This window comes from Larimichthys crocea, chromosome X (assembly GCF_000972845.2).
Source record: "Larimichthys crocea isolate SSNF chromosome X, L_crocea_2.0, whole genome shotgun sequence".
Lineage (NCBI taxonomy): Eukaryota > Metazoa > Chordata > Actinopteri > Sciaenidae > Larimichthys > Larimichthys crocea.
In genome coordinates, this window is record NC_040020.1 from 23,196,503 (window position 1) to 23,212,954 (window position 16,452).

At 46.4% G+C, this 16,452-nt stretch overlaps 1 protein-coding gene across 2 annotated transcripts in view; it reads left to right on the top strand.

The window, feature by feature from the left end:
* The window catches only part of LOC104936708 (PH and SEC7 domain-containing protein 1), a 41,891-nt gene extending 25,802 nt beyond the window's left edge, over positions 1-16,089 (top strand). Inside the window, exons 8-20 of one of the 2 annotated variants that reach the window (XM_019276693.2) lie at positions 1,209-1,406; positions 1,489-1,569; positions 1,652-1,764; positions 2,138-2,196; positions 2,896-2,985; positions 7,169-7,212; positions 9,252-9,442; positions 9,545-9,615; positions 9,794-9,951; positions 10,450-10,594; positions 10,677-10,820; positions 13,324-13,669; positions 13,765-16,089. In XM_019276693.2, coding sequence (XP_019132238.2) covers positions 1,209-1,406; positions 1,489-1,569; positions 1,652-1,764; positions 2,138-2,196; positions 2,896-2,985; positions 7,169-7,212; positions 9,252-9,442; positions 9,545-9,615; positions 9,794-9,951; positions 10,450-10,594; positions 10,677-10,820; positions 13,324-13,668 — 1,639 coding nt within the window. In that variant the 3' untranslated portion in view covers position 13,669; positions 13,765-16,089. Of the gene's footprint in view, positions 1-1,208; positions 1,407-1,488; positions 1,570-1,651; positions 1,765-2,137; positions 2,197-2,895; positions 2,986-7,168; positions 7,213-9,251; positions 9,443-9,544; positions 9,616-9,793; positions 9,952-10,449; positions 10,595-10,676; positions 10,821-13,323 lie in introns of both variants that reach the window. The other variant, XM_027283356.1, reaches the window with a different exon arrangement.
* The last annotated feature ends 363 nt before the right edge of the window (positions 16,090-16,452 follow it).

Below are 16,452 nucleotides of genomic sequence, written 5' to 3' on the forward strand. Positions count from 1 at the left end.
TGAATTACTGCTGACAGCGAAGGAAACTGGTCAGGAAGTGAGGCAAGACGTGAAGTCCGTTTGATGTGAGTCACACTGAAGATCACAAAGTTTCATGATTCTCATTTAGAGGATCGATCGTCTTCACTCTTCTTTCAGGTTTTTAGTTACTTTATGTCGCCTTTCACAAACTTCTGTCCATCTTTCATGTTTGATGACGAGACGCCTTTAAACAGCTTCTGGTACTAAAAAGCATTTCGATGGGTTTGGGTCAGGATCGTCAGACGAACGCTTCATCCTCCACACAGAACGAGTGTTTAGCCTGTTGTTTGCTTATTGTTAGGTTGTTGTTAGCATACATTAGCTCGTTGTTAGCTTGTTGTTAACGTTCATTAGCTTGTTGTTAGCGTTCATTTGCTCGTCGTTAGCTTGTTGTTAGCGTTCATTAGCTCGTCGTTAGCTCGTTGTTAGCGTTCATTAGCTTGTTGTTAGCGTTCATTAGCTCGTTGTTAGCTCGTTGTTAACGTTCATTAGCTTGTTGTCAGCGTTCATTAGCTCGTTGTTAGCTCGGTGTTAACGTTCATTAGCTTGTTGTTAGCTCGTTGTTAGCGTTCATTAGCTTGTTGTTAGCTCGTTGTTAGCGTTCATTAGCTTGTTGTTAGCTCGTTGTTAACGTTCATTAGCTTGTTGTTAGCGTTCATTAGCTCGTTGTTAGCTCGTAGTTAGCGTTCATTAGCTTGTTAGCTCGTTGTTAGCGTTCATTAGCTTATTGTTAGCTTGTTGTTAGCGTTCATTAGCTCATTGTTAGCTCGTTGTTAGCTCTTTGTTAGCGTTCATTAGCTCGTTGTTAGCTCGTTGTTAGCGTTCATTAGCTCGTTGTTAGCGTTCATTAGCTCGTTGTTAGCATTCATTAGCTTGTAGTTTTAAGGAGAGTGCAGTCGACGGTTCTGGTCCGGCTCCATCAGGAAACAGGAAACTGCTGACGTTGAAACAGGAACAAAGCGAAGCCGCAGGTGGCGTTCAGGTAGAAACAGTGACGAGAGGTCGCCAAGCAGAACCACAGCAGCTCGGCGTGGAAACATGTCGGCGGACCTGACCGGGCCTCTGTCGGGTCTACAGAAGGAGGAACTCTGAGAACAGGAACCAGAACTTTGGTTTGTTTGGTCTCAGCAGAACGTTAAAGGATCTGAAACTCCTGAAATAACGAGGGTGTGTTTGTTTTCCATCAGGGAGCGTCCTGTGAACCGCCCCCCCGAGCTGCTGTACCCGCAGGCCGACGTGGCAGAGCGCTTGGCGCTTGGCTGCAGCGATGACGGGCTGGCGAACGGCACGAAGCCCGACCTGCAGGCGGCCAAACGCCTCGCCAAACGCCTCTACAATCTGGACGGCTTCAGGAAGTCCGATGTGGCTCGACACCTCGGCAAGAAGTGAGCGCACACTTCCGTCCTCATTACATATTCAGTACTTCCTGTGATTGGTGGGCTCTGATTGGTCTGTTTCTGTCTGCAGTAACGAGTTCAGCCAGATGGTGGCAGAGGAATACCTGAGTCACTTTAACTTCAGCGGGCTGACCATCGACCAGGCGCTCAGGTCAGTCACAGCAAACTACGACTCCCATGATGCCTTTCAGCCCGTGTGACTGTCGAGGTTAACGTTGTGTTTATGTTGTCAGAACGTTTCTGAGGAAGTTCGCTCTGATGGGAGAAACTCAGGAGAGAGAGAGAGTCCTCGCTCAGTTCAGCCGGAGGTTCACGCAGAGCAACCCCGAGAGTGAGACCACTGAAGGTACCTGTCTGTCTGCACCTGTCTGTCTGTCTGTACCTGTCTGTCTGCACCTGTCTGCACCTGTCTGTCTGTACCTGTCTGCACCTGTCTGTCTGTACCTGTGTGCACCTGTCTGTCTGTACCTGTCTGCACCTGTCTGTCTGTGTGTCTGTCTGTCTGTCTGTTTGTCTGTTTGTCTGTACCTGTCTGCACCTGTCTGTCTGTGTGTCTGTGTGTCTGTCTGTCTGTCTGTCTGTACCTGTCTGCACCTATTTGTCTGCACCTGTCTGTCTGTACCTGTCTGCACCTGTTTGTCTGTACCTGTCTGTGTGTCTATCATGATCTTAACACAGTGCTCTCTCTCCTGTCTCTCTCTCTCCTGTCTGTCTCTCAGACAGCGTCCACACTCTAACCTGTGCCGTCATGTTGCTGAACACAGACCTTCATGGAAACGTGAGTCACTCACCTGATCCAGAGTCAGTCACACCTACAGACCGACAACAGACTGATACAGACTGACAACAGACTGATACAGACCGACAACAGACTGACAACAGACTGACAACAGACTGACAACAGACTGACACAGACTGACACAGACTGATACAGACTGACACAGACTGACAACAGACTGATACAGACCGACAACAGACCGACAACAGACCGACATCAGACTGATACAGACCGACAACAGACCGACAACAGACCGATACAGACTGACACAGACTGATACAGACTGATACAGACTGACACAGACTGACACAGACCGACAACAGACTGACACAGACTGACACAGACTGACAACAGACTGACAACAGACTGATACAGACTGACAACAGACTGATACAGACTGATACGCGCCTCTTGTCCAATCAGATCACTCGGTCTCAGCAGTACAGATCAGTCTTCCTCCGTTGCCATGGTGATCGGCTGCGTGTTGCTCTCCACTGAAGTGACGAGACTTCTGTTGACCTGTTTAAGGAAGTGATGGCCGTTACCGTGGCAACAAGCTGTCCAATCACACGAAGCGACAGTTCAGCACACTGCGTGTGTGACAGCGACAGTGACACCTGAGACTGTGACATCACACATAAACATGTTTGTGTGTGTGTGTGTGTGTGTGTGTGTGTGTGTGTGTGTGTGTGCGTGCAGAACGTGGGGAAGAGGATGTCCTGCAGTCAGTTCATCTCCAACCTGGAAGGACTCAACGATGGGAAAGACTTCCCAAAAGACCTGCTGAAGGTAAAACACACGCACCCACGCACGCACACACACACACGCACACACACACACACACACACACACGCGCACGCACACACACACGCACACACACACACACAGGTTGTTGTATTGTTGGTTGTTTTGTCAGAGCAGTAAACAAGGAGATGAATTCATTTAAATTCTGTATGACCACCAGGCTGGTGAGAGTGTGTGTGTGTGTGTGTGTGTGTGTGTGTGTGTGTGTGTGTGTGTGTGTGTGTGTGTGAGTGTGGGCAGCAGCTCTGACTGAAGAATGTTTAAAAAATCCTCGTCAGGTGTGTTTATCGTGTTTACTGATTATCATGATGATGATATCTGATGCTTCAACACTTCATGATGGACACACACACTTCATGATGGACACACACACTTCATGATGGACACACCTGTCGATCAAAGCCCAGAGATGTCGATGAAGTCGATGTTCAGTGTTTGTTTGTCCGCTCTGGGCTCCTGTAGAAACATTTTCAAACTGTTAAACATTCAAAATATCTAAATCTAAAATATTAACTTCAAAATATAAACACAGAAAATATAAAATATATAGGACACATCAAAACACTGAAATAATAACATACATCACTGAAGCCAGAGAACCTTTAAATCAACATATTTTATTATTTTATCATTCTGATGGTGGATGTTGAGAAATCGCTGAGTCATTGTATTTCGAGTCCTTCCCGCCTCGTCGTGTCTCCGCTGCATTTACATTCAGCTCTGTGACTCCTCTGTGATTGACAGCTCCAAGGAGAGCAGGGGGCGGGCTGAAGCGCCCGTCTCTGTGCTCTGATTGGCTGCTGCTGCTGAGAGAAAATGCGCATTGAGAGAGGGAGGGAAAAAAGAGAGAGAGGACAGGAGGGAGGGCGAGCAACACTCCTCAACAGTTCAGATAGAGAGAGGAGGAGGAGAGGAGGCGCTCACCTGACGGAGGGATTCTCCTGCAGGACGAAGACGACACCAAGAGAAGGAGGAGAAGAAGAAGAGGAGTGGGAGTGAAGTTGGAGGACGAGGAGATCAACATCTGAGGAGGACGAAGGAGCGATTGTCTCATTTTGTCTTCCCAGAGTGCAACAGGAGAAACTCGTCTTTTTTCTCTCTTCCTATCAGCTCATCCCCCCTTTCTCCTCTCCACCTCCACCCCTCCATCACCCTCCATCACCCTCCATCACCCTCCATCCTCGGTCGGTGGTGGCGTCTCAGCAGGAAGCTGACGTCAGTTTTGGGGTGCTCTCTCTCTCTGTCTCTGTCTGCATGTGTGGGTGTGCTCGCTCGCCCAGCCTTCCTCCTCCTCCTCCTCTTCTTCTTCTTCTCTTTTTTCCCTGAATGTTTTGGACCTGATGAGAGCGAGCTGGAGGAGCTGCTGATGCGTTTCCTCCGTCACGCAGCTTTATTTGCAGTCCAGGGATTCTCCTCTTCCACCGCCGCATCAGGGCGCTGCGTTCAGCAGCCGGCCTGAAAACAGACGTTTCTCCTGAAGGAGGAGGAGGAGAAGAAGGAGAAGAAGGAGGAGAAGAAGGAGGAGAAGGAGAAGAAGAAGGAGGAGAAGGAGAGCTGCTGCTGGTCTATTGTTGAGGCGTCACGTCTTCGACGCTTTTGGACAGGTTGAGTTTTTTAACTTCAGGAAGTGAAGTTTGACAACAAAATTCAAACTTGGTCATTTAAAGACATTTATTTTAAATCTTTGGAGCTCCTGATGGAAAGACTCCGGTGACTTTAATGAAGCATTTCAAAGGATCTCCGTCATGTTTGCCGCCGTCTTCATCATCAGCCTGCAGGATTCTGAGCCGCCGCTGAGTTTCTGTGCATAATGAACAGATCTGGATCCATAATGCAGCAGGCTGAGCTCCACTGACGACACCAATCCAAGTCAGTCTGCTTCCTTTAAAGGTCCAGACGACACCTGATGGTCTGCAAGTCTAAACCTCGAGTTGTCCAAGTGGAGTCAGACCTGTCCACAGCTCATGTGAAGCTAACAAACACTTCATTAAACATCGAGTTTGGTCAAAGAGGAAAATTCATTTGAGATTTCATGAACATTTGAGTATTAAAGGTCGTTTTAAAGGTCGTTTTCTCTTCTTCAAACCATCTTTGAGCCTTTCTAAAGTTTTTTGGATCTTCTCCTGGATCGCTCCTCCTCTGGACTCTAAACTCACCACCATGATTGGTGTCAACAGCATCCACTCGTCAGGCCGCATGCGGTCGCGGTCACTCTGCTCGGTCCGGAGCGGGCGGGATTCGAGGGACACTGACCCGTTCAGGTATCCCAGAACCCCCCGCTCTCGCTCCCTGAAACCGCTGGCCTTCCCTGACCTGCTTGGAAAAACCCAGGACGGACAGCAGCACCGACAAAGCCGCAAGAAGAAGGTAGACCCTGATTAAGTTATGTTACGTACGCATTCATCGTTATGAACTAGAGGGCGCTGCAGCGCCACACAACATTTGATGTAAATGTATCAGTTTGGTCCATACGTACAAACCTTTACCTGTCGGTTCACCTTGAGAATCGCTGAAGTCCAGTGACGTTACGTGAAGAGGTAGAAAGTCCACACATGGACGAGGTCAAACAAACACAGGAGATTCACCCAGGAGGTCATCCTGTGTGAACCCAAAATTCTGCTTTGACGTTACTGCTTGGCTTTGTTACGTTTTGTCACGTTACGTTACGTTTTGTTTTCGTAACGTTGCGTTGCGTTTTCGTTTGTGTTTCGTTACGTTACGCTTCGTTACGTTACAATTAAACAATTTCCCTGCGGGGATTTAAAAAAACTATTTCTGATTCTGTTGCATTACGTTACGCTCTGCTTGGCTTCGTTACGTTTCGTTGTGTTACGTTGCGTTGTGTTACGTTGCGTTGTGTTACGTTGCGTTACGTTGCGTTGCGTTACGTTGTGTTGTGTTGTGTTGCGTTGTGTTGCGTTACATTACGTTGCGTTGTGTTGTGTTGCGTTGCGTTGTGTTGCGTTACGTTACGTTACGTTGTGTTGTGTTGCGTTGCGTTCAGTGTGTAGCGTTACATTGTGTTGCGTTACGTTACGTTGTGTTATGTTACGTTGTGTTATGTTACGTTATGTTATGTTATGTTATGTTATGTTGCGTTGTGTTGCGTTATGTTGTGTTGCGTTACGTTACGTTGTGTTATGTTATGTTGCGTTGCGTTACGTTACGTTGTGTTACGTTGCGTTAAGTTGTGTTGTGTTGCGTTACGTTACGTTGTGTTATGTTGCGTTGCGTTACGTTGTGTTGCGTTACACTACGCTACATTACTACTGCGCGTTATGTTACGTTGTGTTATGTTGCGTTATGTTATGTTGCGTTGCGTTATGTTGCGTTACGTTGTGTCACGTTGCGTAGCGTTGCGTTATGTTGTGTTAAGTTGTGTTACGTTGCGTTACACTCATGATTGATTAAAGACAACAAACCGGACGAGCCCATGAGGAAAAGATGAAACTTTTACTGTCAGCAGGAGGTGAAATCACAAAATATTCACATTCGATAAATAAAGGTCAGCTGACGAGTGTATTTCAGTTTTTATCCACTAATTATTTCAACTTTGCAGTCAGATTATTTTTCACAATAAAAGACTTGTTGATGTTCATGGTGTGTTTTCTCATGTTTAACCTGTTCTCAGTCACTGATTATTAGAATATTATTCATTATATGATATTAATATTCACTGTTTGTTTGTGTGCACGGAGATGTTGGATTCTGATTGGCTGATGTAACATCTGTAATAATCTTTCTCACAGGTGTTCAGTGTTTTTAAAAGTGTTGCATTGTGGGACTAGTAGTCCTGAACTGATGACAGTGTTGAACTGTAACTTTTGTTTGAATTTCAGATTTGTCATATTTTATTATAAATTCCACTTCCTGAGCTAACAGCAGCTAACAGACTGAGCTAACATGAGCTAACAGCAGCTACAGCTGTCAGCAGTTTACTTCACTGTCCATCATAAACTCTGTAAATCACAGAGAGTTGAGGCGGAGCAGCCGGAGGACATCAGAGGGAAAACCAGAAAACATTTCCTCCATAAAATATGATCCAGTTTCACCAGAATCAGTGAAATAGTTGCTGCTGTGTGACTTACGCTAACTCTCACTGTGTGTGTGTGTGTGTGTGTGTGTGTGTGTGTCTGTGTGTGTGTGTGTGTGTGTTGTGTCTCTGCAGACTCTGTACAGCTCCATCAAGAACGAGAAGCTTCAGTGGACCATGTAAGTTTGAATCATCAGCTGGTTTTTGCTGGTTTAACGCAGTATGTACAAACATCTGAAGTGTGTGTGTGTGTGTGTGTGTGTGTGTGTGTGTGTGTCCGCAGACTCTCTTATTTAAGCCTCTGTTGCCGTGGTAACTGTTCCCTGCTTTCTTTCCTCGCTGTAATTACAGGTCAGCATCCCAACGCCCATGCTTGACTGTGGACACACACACACACACACACACACACAGGCGTGTTGTGTGTCTGTGTGTGTGTGTTTAGCATCTGTCCTCCCTTTCTCATAATTTAACTCTTGTGTTTCTCTTTGGACGTTTAATCTTCTGCAAATGTCCAACGTGCCGTGAAGACGAGTTTGTAGGATCAGCTGACGTGAAACGAGACGTCAAATAAAGAAACGACATAAACAAATAAATAAACGAGACGTTAACAGACGAGGTGACGAGATAATGACGGTTCACCAGCAGGAGAAATGTTCAGCGTGGGCGGGAGGACGGATCAGAACGTTTCTCTGACTCTGAAACTGTCTCTGCTGCTTACAGTGGGACACTTTTAGAAAGTAAACTAAAGACTTAAGACTAAAGACTAAATATTAAAGACTAAAGATTAAAGACTAAAACTGAAGATTAAAGACTAAAACTGAAGACTAAAGATTAAAGACTAAAACTGAAGACTAAAACTGAAGACTAAAGACGAAAACTGAAGACTAAAGACTGAAGACTAAAACTGAAGACTAAAGACTGAAGACTAAAGACTGAAGACTAAAACCGAAGACTAACTGAAGATTAAAGACTAAAACTGAAGACTAAAGACTAAGACTGAAGACTAAAGACGAAAACTGAAGACTAAAGACTGAAGACTAAAGATTAAAGACTAAAACTGAAGACTAAAGACTAAAACTGAAGACTAAAGACGAAAACTGAAGACTAAAGACTGAAGACTAAAGACTGAAGACGGAAACTGAAGACTAAAGACTGAAGACTAAAGACTGAAGACTAAAACCGAAGACTAACTGAAGATTAAAGACTAAAACTGAAGATTAAAGACTAAAACTGAAGACTAAAGACTAAAACTGAAGACTAAAGACTAAAGACGAAAACTGAAGACTAAAGACTGAAGACGAAAACTGAAGACTAAAGACTGAAGACTAAAGACTGAAGACTAAAACCGAAGACTAACTGAAGATTAAAGACTAAAACTGAAGACTAAAGACGAAAACTGAAGACTAGAGACTGAAGACTAAAGACTGAAGACTAAAACTGAAGACTAAAGACTGAAGACTAAAGACTGAAGACTAAAGACGAAAACTGAAGACTAAAGACTGAAGACTAAAACCGAAGACTAACTGAAGATTAAAGACTAAAACTGAAGACTAACTGAAGACTGAAGACTGAAGACTAAAGACTGAAGACTAAAGACTGAAGACTAAAACTGAAGACTAACTGAAGACTAAAGACTGAAGACTAAAACGGAAGACTAACTGAAGACTAAAACGGAAGACTAACTGAAGACTAAAACTGAAGACTAACTGAAGACTAAAGACTGAAGACTAAAACTGAAGACTAACTAAAGACTGAAGACTAAAACTGAAGACTGAAGACTCCTGAGACTCTGTGTAGCCGTTAACGAGCACACACCATGATTGGCTTAGTCCTGATTGGATGATGACGCTGTCAGTCAAGCTGGTCACCTGATGGTCTGTGCGTCAGGTGTTCATCGGGTCTAAACGACGACTTAAATCAGATTTAAGTTATCAAACATTAAATGAAACAGATGAAAATGTGTCCAGCATGAAAACGTCGCAGTGACTCGTCTGTTTTTCCAAACGTTGCATCATTCTGATTAATTATGCAAACGTACAGTGATGATGATGAGTCACGGGTCCTGATGTCGTCTCTCTCTTTGTGATGAATCTTAATAATTCAGATGTTTTCATGGAGACGTGCTGGATTATCTTCAGAGCCCGAGCAGCTCCTGATGCTGATGGAGACGGTGGAACATTATTCATGTATGTTAATTTATTCAATATTCGTCCTGAAGTGACGAGGAGGAGCTGAGGAAGTCCATGTCGGAGCTGGCTGACGTTCGGACAGACTCCGCCTCCCACACCATGAAGCGGCTGGGGAGTGGAGGAAACCCGCTGGTGGGCGTCGCCCAGCAGGCTGATGGCGAGCTCTACAAGAGCGGCTTCCTGGTCCGAAAAGTCCACGCCGACCCGGACGGGAAAAGAAGTACGCCAGACACACAGACGTCATTATTTAAATCATATTTGCATGATTGGAAATGAAGTCACAGCGCCTTAATAACATCCCATGATGCTTTGCTCCTCTCAGCGCCGCGGGGTAAGAGGGGCTGGAAGTCTTTCTACGCCATGCTGAAGGGCCTGGTCCTCTACCTGCAGAAGGTAAACCTCTGGACTACATTTCCCAGCAGCCCCTCTGTTTGTTAGCTTCTGTTTTTGACTCTGTCCCAGATTGGATCAGCACAAACAGAACTCGTGATTCTGATGTCGTAGTAAAGTAAAGCTCCCAGCTTCTTTAAACATGATTGGTTCTGATAGCTGCTCTGTGATTGGCCGACAGGATGAGTACCGTGCAGAGCGCGAGCTGACAGAGGAGGACGTGAAGAACGCCGTGTCCATCCATCACTCGCTCGCCATGAGAGCCGCCGACTACAGCAAGAGGCCCAACGTGTTCTACCTGAGGACGGCCGACTGGAGGGTGTTCCTGTTCCAGGCGCCGTAAGTTCAGCCTGGTTTGGCCTGGTTAAGTCTAGTTTGGCCTGGATCAGTCTGGTTCAGGTTCAGCCTGGTTCGGCCTGGATCAGTCTGGATCAGCCTGGATCAGCCTAGATCAGCCTAGATCAGTCAGGTTCGGCCTGGATCAGTCTGTTTCAGGTTCAGTCTTGTCCGGTCTGGATCAGTCTGGATCAGTCTGGTTCAGCCTGGTTCAGTCCGATTCAGCCTGGATCAGTCTGGTTGGGCCTGGTTTGGCCTGGATCAGTCTGGTTCAGGTTCAGCCTGGTTCGGCCTGGATCAGTCTGGTTCAGGTTCAGTCTTGTCCGGTCTGGATCAGCCTGGATCAGTCTGGTTCAGGTTCAGTCCGATTCAGCCTGGATCAGCCTGGATCAGTCTGGATCAGTCTAGATCAGTCAGGTTCAGCCGGGTTCAGCCTGGTCCGGCCTGGATCAGCCTGGATCGGCCTGGTTTAGCCTGGTTCGTCTCGCCTTCTTCCTGCAGGAATCCGGAGCAGATGCAGTCCTGGATCACGCGCATCAATGTGGTAGCAGCCATGTTTTCGGCCCCGCCGTTCCCGGCGGCGATCGGCTCCCAGAAGCGTTTCAGCCGGCCACTGCTGCCGGGATCCAACACCAAGCTGAGCCAGGTACGCACGCTGAGAGCTGCTCAGGTGAGACATGTTGGTTGGACGTCGGTCAGCCTGTCTGAGTGTCCGTTTGTCTCGACAGGAAGAGCAGGTCAAATCTCACGAGAACCGGTTCCGGGCAGTTTCCTCCGAGCTGGCCGAGCTCACGGCCTCGACGCCGGACCGCAAGGTGAAAGGTCGCGAGCTGGAGGAGCAGAAACTCCGACAGGAGTACCTGGAGTTCGAGGTGAGAGCTCACAGACAGACACAAAGGTAGAAACATCTTTCTGCTGAATGCTCGACAGGTGAGACGCACCTGAGACGCTTCAGAGTCCTTCACGTGTTGAAGGAGTCAAACCTTCAAACAAAAACTCTTCCCGTCATTGAGTCGTTCCTTTGTAACAAACTGATGAACTGTAGCGTCGGCTAAATCTCTACGATGAATCCACAAACAGCCTGTTTCCATGGCGACCATCTGACTGTAACCTGGCTGTGATTGGCTGAAGTTCCTGTCCGTCACATGATCGGTTTATAAAGGACGAAAGTGAAAAGCTTTTAAATATTCTTTGGACGACCGCACACTTTGATTTTCCTGTCGAGCGTCTTTTAACGTCGCTTGGTTTCAGTCACGTTGTCTCGTTTATGTCTGACGTGTGAAAGCTTCAGAGCTTCAAACTAACGACAGACTGGATCCTCTCTGCAGCTCCTTCTGTCACGTCTCTGCTCGCCTTCAGCACAAACTGTCGCTGAATCAGCCGCTCTGCTGTCAACAGGCGAAGCAGTCTGCTGTTTACTGTCAGCTGATTCATGTCACATCGTGTCCACGCAAGATCATTTCTACATTTATGGAACAAACAAAAACATTTAAAGTGTCAGAATCTGAATGTTGCGTCTTCATGCTTAGAAACAGTTTCATCAACAAACGAGTCCAGAGTCCGAGTTACCGTCACGTCATGACGTGACATCATCAGATCAAACAGAACAAAACTCTGACGGCACCAAACAGACGACATCTGATTTTAGCATCATTATGTATTCATTTCATTTAACAGCAGTGTGTTCAGGTGCGCTCAGGTGCGTTCAGTTCAGGTGCGCTCAGGTGCGTTCAGTTCAGGTGCGCTCAGGTGCGTTCAGGTACGTTCAGTTCAGGTGCACTCAGGTGCGTTCAGTTCAGGTGCGCTCAGGTGCGTTCAGGTACGTTCAGTTCAGGTGCGCTCAGGTACGTTCAGGTACGTTCAGTTCAGGTGCGTTCAGGTGCGTTCAGTTCAGGTGCGCTCAGGTGCGTTCAGTTCAGGTGCGTTCAGGTGCGTTCAGTTCAGGTGCGTTCAGGTGCGTTCAGTTCAGGTGCGTTCAGGTGCGTTCAGTTCAGGTGCGTTCAGGTACGTTCAGTTCAGGTGCGTTCAGGTGTGTTTAGGTAGGTTCAGTTCAGGTGCGTTCAGGTGCGTTCAGTTCAGGTGCGCTCAGGTAAGGTTTATAAAGGCTGATTTTCATGTTTTCATAGAAAGCAGCACTGAGTCAACCAGCAGGTGGCAGCATGAGAAGATTTTTGTTTGTATTGAAATAAACGGATCAAAGAGACGCTGGAAAAATCCAATAAATCAGAAACTTTGAATTTATCTGACTGAAAAACAACAACAAACAGTTAGCATGTTAGCATTTTAGCTTGTTAGCAGGTTAGCTTGTTTATAGCTTAGCATGTTAGCAGGTTAGCTTGTTAGCAGGTTAGCTTGTTAGCAGGTTAACATGTTAGCATGTTAATAGCTTAGCTTGTTAGCATGTTAGCAAATTAGCTTGTTAGCATTTTAATAGCTTAGCTTGTTAGCATTTTAGCAGGTTAGCTTGTTAGCATGTTAATAGCTTAGCTTGTTAGCATGTTAATAGCTTAGCTTGTTAGCATGTTAACAAATTAGCTTGTTAGCATGTTAGCTTGTTAGCATGTCAATAGCTTAGCATGTTAGCTTGTTAACATGTTAGCTTGTTAGCAGGTTAGCAGGTTAATAGCTTAGCATGTTAGCTTGTTAACATGTTAGCATGTTAGCTTGCTAGCATGTTAATAGCTTAGCATGTTAGCTTGTTAGCTTGTTAACATGTTAGCAGGTTAGCAGGTTAATAGCTTAGCATGTTAGCTTGTTAACTTGTTATCATGTTAGCAGGTTAGCTTGTTAGCTTGTTAATAGCTTAGCTTGTTAACATGTTAGCATGTTAACATGTTAGCTTGTTAACATGTTAGCAGGTTAGCTTGTTAGCATGTTAGCTTGTTAGCTTGTTAATAGCTTAGCATGTTAGCTTGTTAGCATGTTAGCTTGTTAGCATGTTAGCATGTTAACATGTTAGCTTGTTAACATGTTAGCAGGTTAGCTTGTTAGCATGTTAGCTTGTTAGCTTGTTAATAGCTTAGCATGTTAGCTTGTTAGCTTGTTAATAGCTTAGCATGTAAGCTTGTTAGCATGTTAGCTTGTTAGCATGTTAGCTTGTTAACATGTTAGCTTGTTAACATGTTAGCATGTTAACATGTTAGCTTGTTAGCATGTTAGCATGTTAGCTTGTTAGCATGTTAGCTTGTTAACATGTTAACAGGTTAGCTTGTTAGCATGTTAGCTTGTTAATAGCTTAGCATGTTAGCAGGTTAGCTTGTTAGCATGTTAGCATGCTGTTTATGTTCTGATGTTTTTTTTTTAAATGTTCTTGAACTTTAATTTAAATGTTGCATCACTTCCTGTTGTGACATCACTGATCACCGTCCTCCACAGAAAACCCGGTACGGTACGTACGCCATGCTGCTCCGGGCCAAACTGGCGAGCGGAGACGAGGACCTGGCGGCGTTCGAGTCGCGGCTGTTTGACGACGGCGGCCTGCAGAGGGCGCACTCGAGCCCCACGCTGCCCCAGGACACGTCCATGAAGGAGAAGACCCGCGGGACCAAGACGTCGAAGAGCTTGAAGGTCACTTCCTCTTCGTCCTTGACCTCCAAGACCAGCGACGCCACCAAAGAGGGAAGCAAGAAGAAGAATGGCGGCGGCGGCGGCGGTGGGGGCGGGAACAACCAGCGGCCGGAGCTGCAGAAACAGAGCAGCAAACAGGAAGAGGCGCCATAAGGTGGCGAGGATCAGGTTTTATACAGAGCGTGTAGCTGCAGACGGACATGAAGCATCATGGGTAACAACCTTTAAACCTTTTCTGTTGAACCTCAGCTCCTGATTGGCTGAGGCGCCGAGCTGAGACGTTCGAGGTCGGTGGGACAGGAAACGTTCGTCACGAAGGAGGGCGGCTGAACGGACGACGAGTCCAAACATTCAGGAAACACTAACACGGTTTGAAAAGTGACCAATCAGCTGCCAGCTGAGCTTATTTCTCATCCAATCATCAGCTTCAGCAGCTCAAATGTCCAATCGGAGAAGAGCTTCAATTCCTGTCAGATCTTTAATTTCAGGGACTTTACGGACAATTTTCATTAAAATGACGGAGACCAGGTCCAAGACCAGGTCCAGGTCCAGGCCCTGTCCTGGACCTGGACCTGGACCTGGTCTTGTTGAGACCGTCTGCAGGTACTTTATTTCCTCTCGCAGCGACAGACACTGACCTCCTGCACGGCCGTCGCTCTACTTCTCCTAGCAACAGACAGACGGGGGAGCAGGTTGCCATGCCGACCACATATGATGGACAGAGAGAGCGTGGGATTGTTGTCACGGCAACCGAGCAAAGGGGAGGAGGGGAGGGAGGGAAACAAACAAACAGACGAACAGGACCACTGTGTGTGTGTGTGCGTGTGTGTGTGTGTGGGTGTGTGTGCGTGCGTGTGTGTGTGTGTGTGTGTGTACATGCTGGATGGAGGTGCGTTTGTTTTCTTCATGAGGTTCTGCTGGAACAAACGGGCCGTGTGGACGATCAGTGCTGCCCGAGCCAAACAACAAACGACGTAACAACATCAGAGCGTTTAACAAACTCCATCTCCCATCATGCCTCAGCACCTGTGGTTAGTTCAGGTGTCTGTAATGAGAGCGGGACAACAGAGAACTGAACGACAGACTAAAAAATAAAATGATAGATTAATTCTAAACTAATTATAAAAAGTCTGTTTGTGTTCGTCTGAAACATTTTGTTGTTTTGTTGTTTCGTGCTCGCTCAGCAGTTTGTCCTCATCGACCTCCCGTAGTTTTTTTCTTTGTGCTGGATAAAGTTCGATTCCGTCCACGTGACCTTCGCGCTGCTCCTCGCCAACGCTTCTTCTTCTCCTTCAATCGAGCAGACTGAATTCTGGGTCATGAAGTCTTCCACGTGCAGTTACCTGCCGCTGCCACCTGGTGTCACCAGAGTGACGCACAGACGTTGAATGGCTTCTTTTTTACACAGAATCATGTAGATGAGGTCATCGTTTGGATCTGAAGTCATAATAATTATAATTAATATTCATATAAATCTGTGAGCGTCAAGCTGTAACGACAGGAAGCGGTCACCAGGTGGCAGCAGACCGGAGCTGTGTGTTGGTTCTGACCCGCCTCACGTTTGAACCCAGAATGTTCTGGTGCTGCTCGTCAGGTTTGAATGCTGGAAACTTTATTTAAACAGAAATCTGAAGGAAAACTTGAAGATTTTTGAACTTTGAGAATCGTTGTGAGGATTACGAACACTGATGCTGCTGGACTGATTCTTGTACAGAACCAGAACCAGAGCCGCGGAGCTCTCAGAGGGACAAACTGTGTCTTTGGACACATTTCAAAGGTACTGACGCTCCACCGTCAAAGATCACATGACCATCATCAGGTCATGAGCTGCGACCCGGAGCACGATGCCCGACCCGGTCCACATTGACACATTGAGGTCGGTGTGGATCGACCGGTTCTGTTACCGTGAATGTGAACGTGCTGGATGACGTTTGTGTCTTTGTACTGTGGGCGGCACCGATGTTCTGGTGCTGACGTGGTCCAGACCGCCGCACAGTCTGACATGCATCATGTAAGGGCTGCCACAGGTTTGTAATGACCCGAATCAAGGACTTTTCAAGGACTTTTCCAGGACTTTTTCTCACATTGAAAAACTCTTTGACACTAACCAATCAGGACTCCAGCAGGCTAAATTCAAGCACTTTCCAGACTCGTGGTAGTCCTGTAGCGGCCTGTCAGACTGTGTGAAGGTTTCTGCTGTGACCCGGCCCGGGTGACCCGGGTCGTATTCAGTAACACTAACAGTGTGTGTCGCTGTGTGTCGCTGTGTGTCGTGAAGCAGCGTGATGATGTCATCGCTTTCAGCTCGCCGTCTGTAAATAAACGTTCACATCGAGAAGCCATACCGGGCCGACGCCGCCACGCCGGGTCAGAGCACTTTGATGTTTTAGAAGTTGGGTCCATTTTATTTATTCTGTCTCATTTTTTAGTTTCTGTCAAAGTTTTTTTTTTTTGTTCCCGCCGCTCGCCGATGGATCGCTGTACATACTGTGGACTTCCTGTGAGGTTTGGTCGTAGTGAAACTTTCGAAGGCTTCGAGGCAAAAATAAAGAAACATTTTGAAAAGAAGAAAAAGTCTGACAGTCGTTTTTATTCAAACCACATTAAATATTCATACACAGTATCAACAAACACAACGACGACTCTGTAACGGAGAGAACACGGAGAATCCGAACACGGAGAATCCGAACACGGAGAATCCGAACACGGAGAATCCGAACACGGAGAATCCGAACACGGAACGCTTCGATGTTGGACGACATGAAACAAATGATTTAAAATATTAAAAAGTCTGAGTCACACGTTAATTATTCATTATTGTCAAAACGTCACAACTCTGACATAAAAACCTTTGAAGTCTTTGACTTTCAGTTTATTTTAACATTCATGTTTTGATGACAGGTGTGAGAGGTGAGGGACAGGTGAGGGACAGGTGAG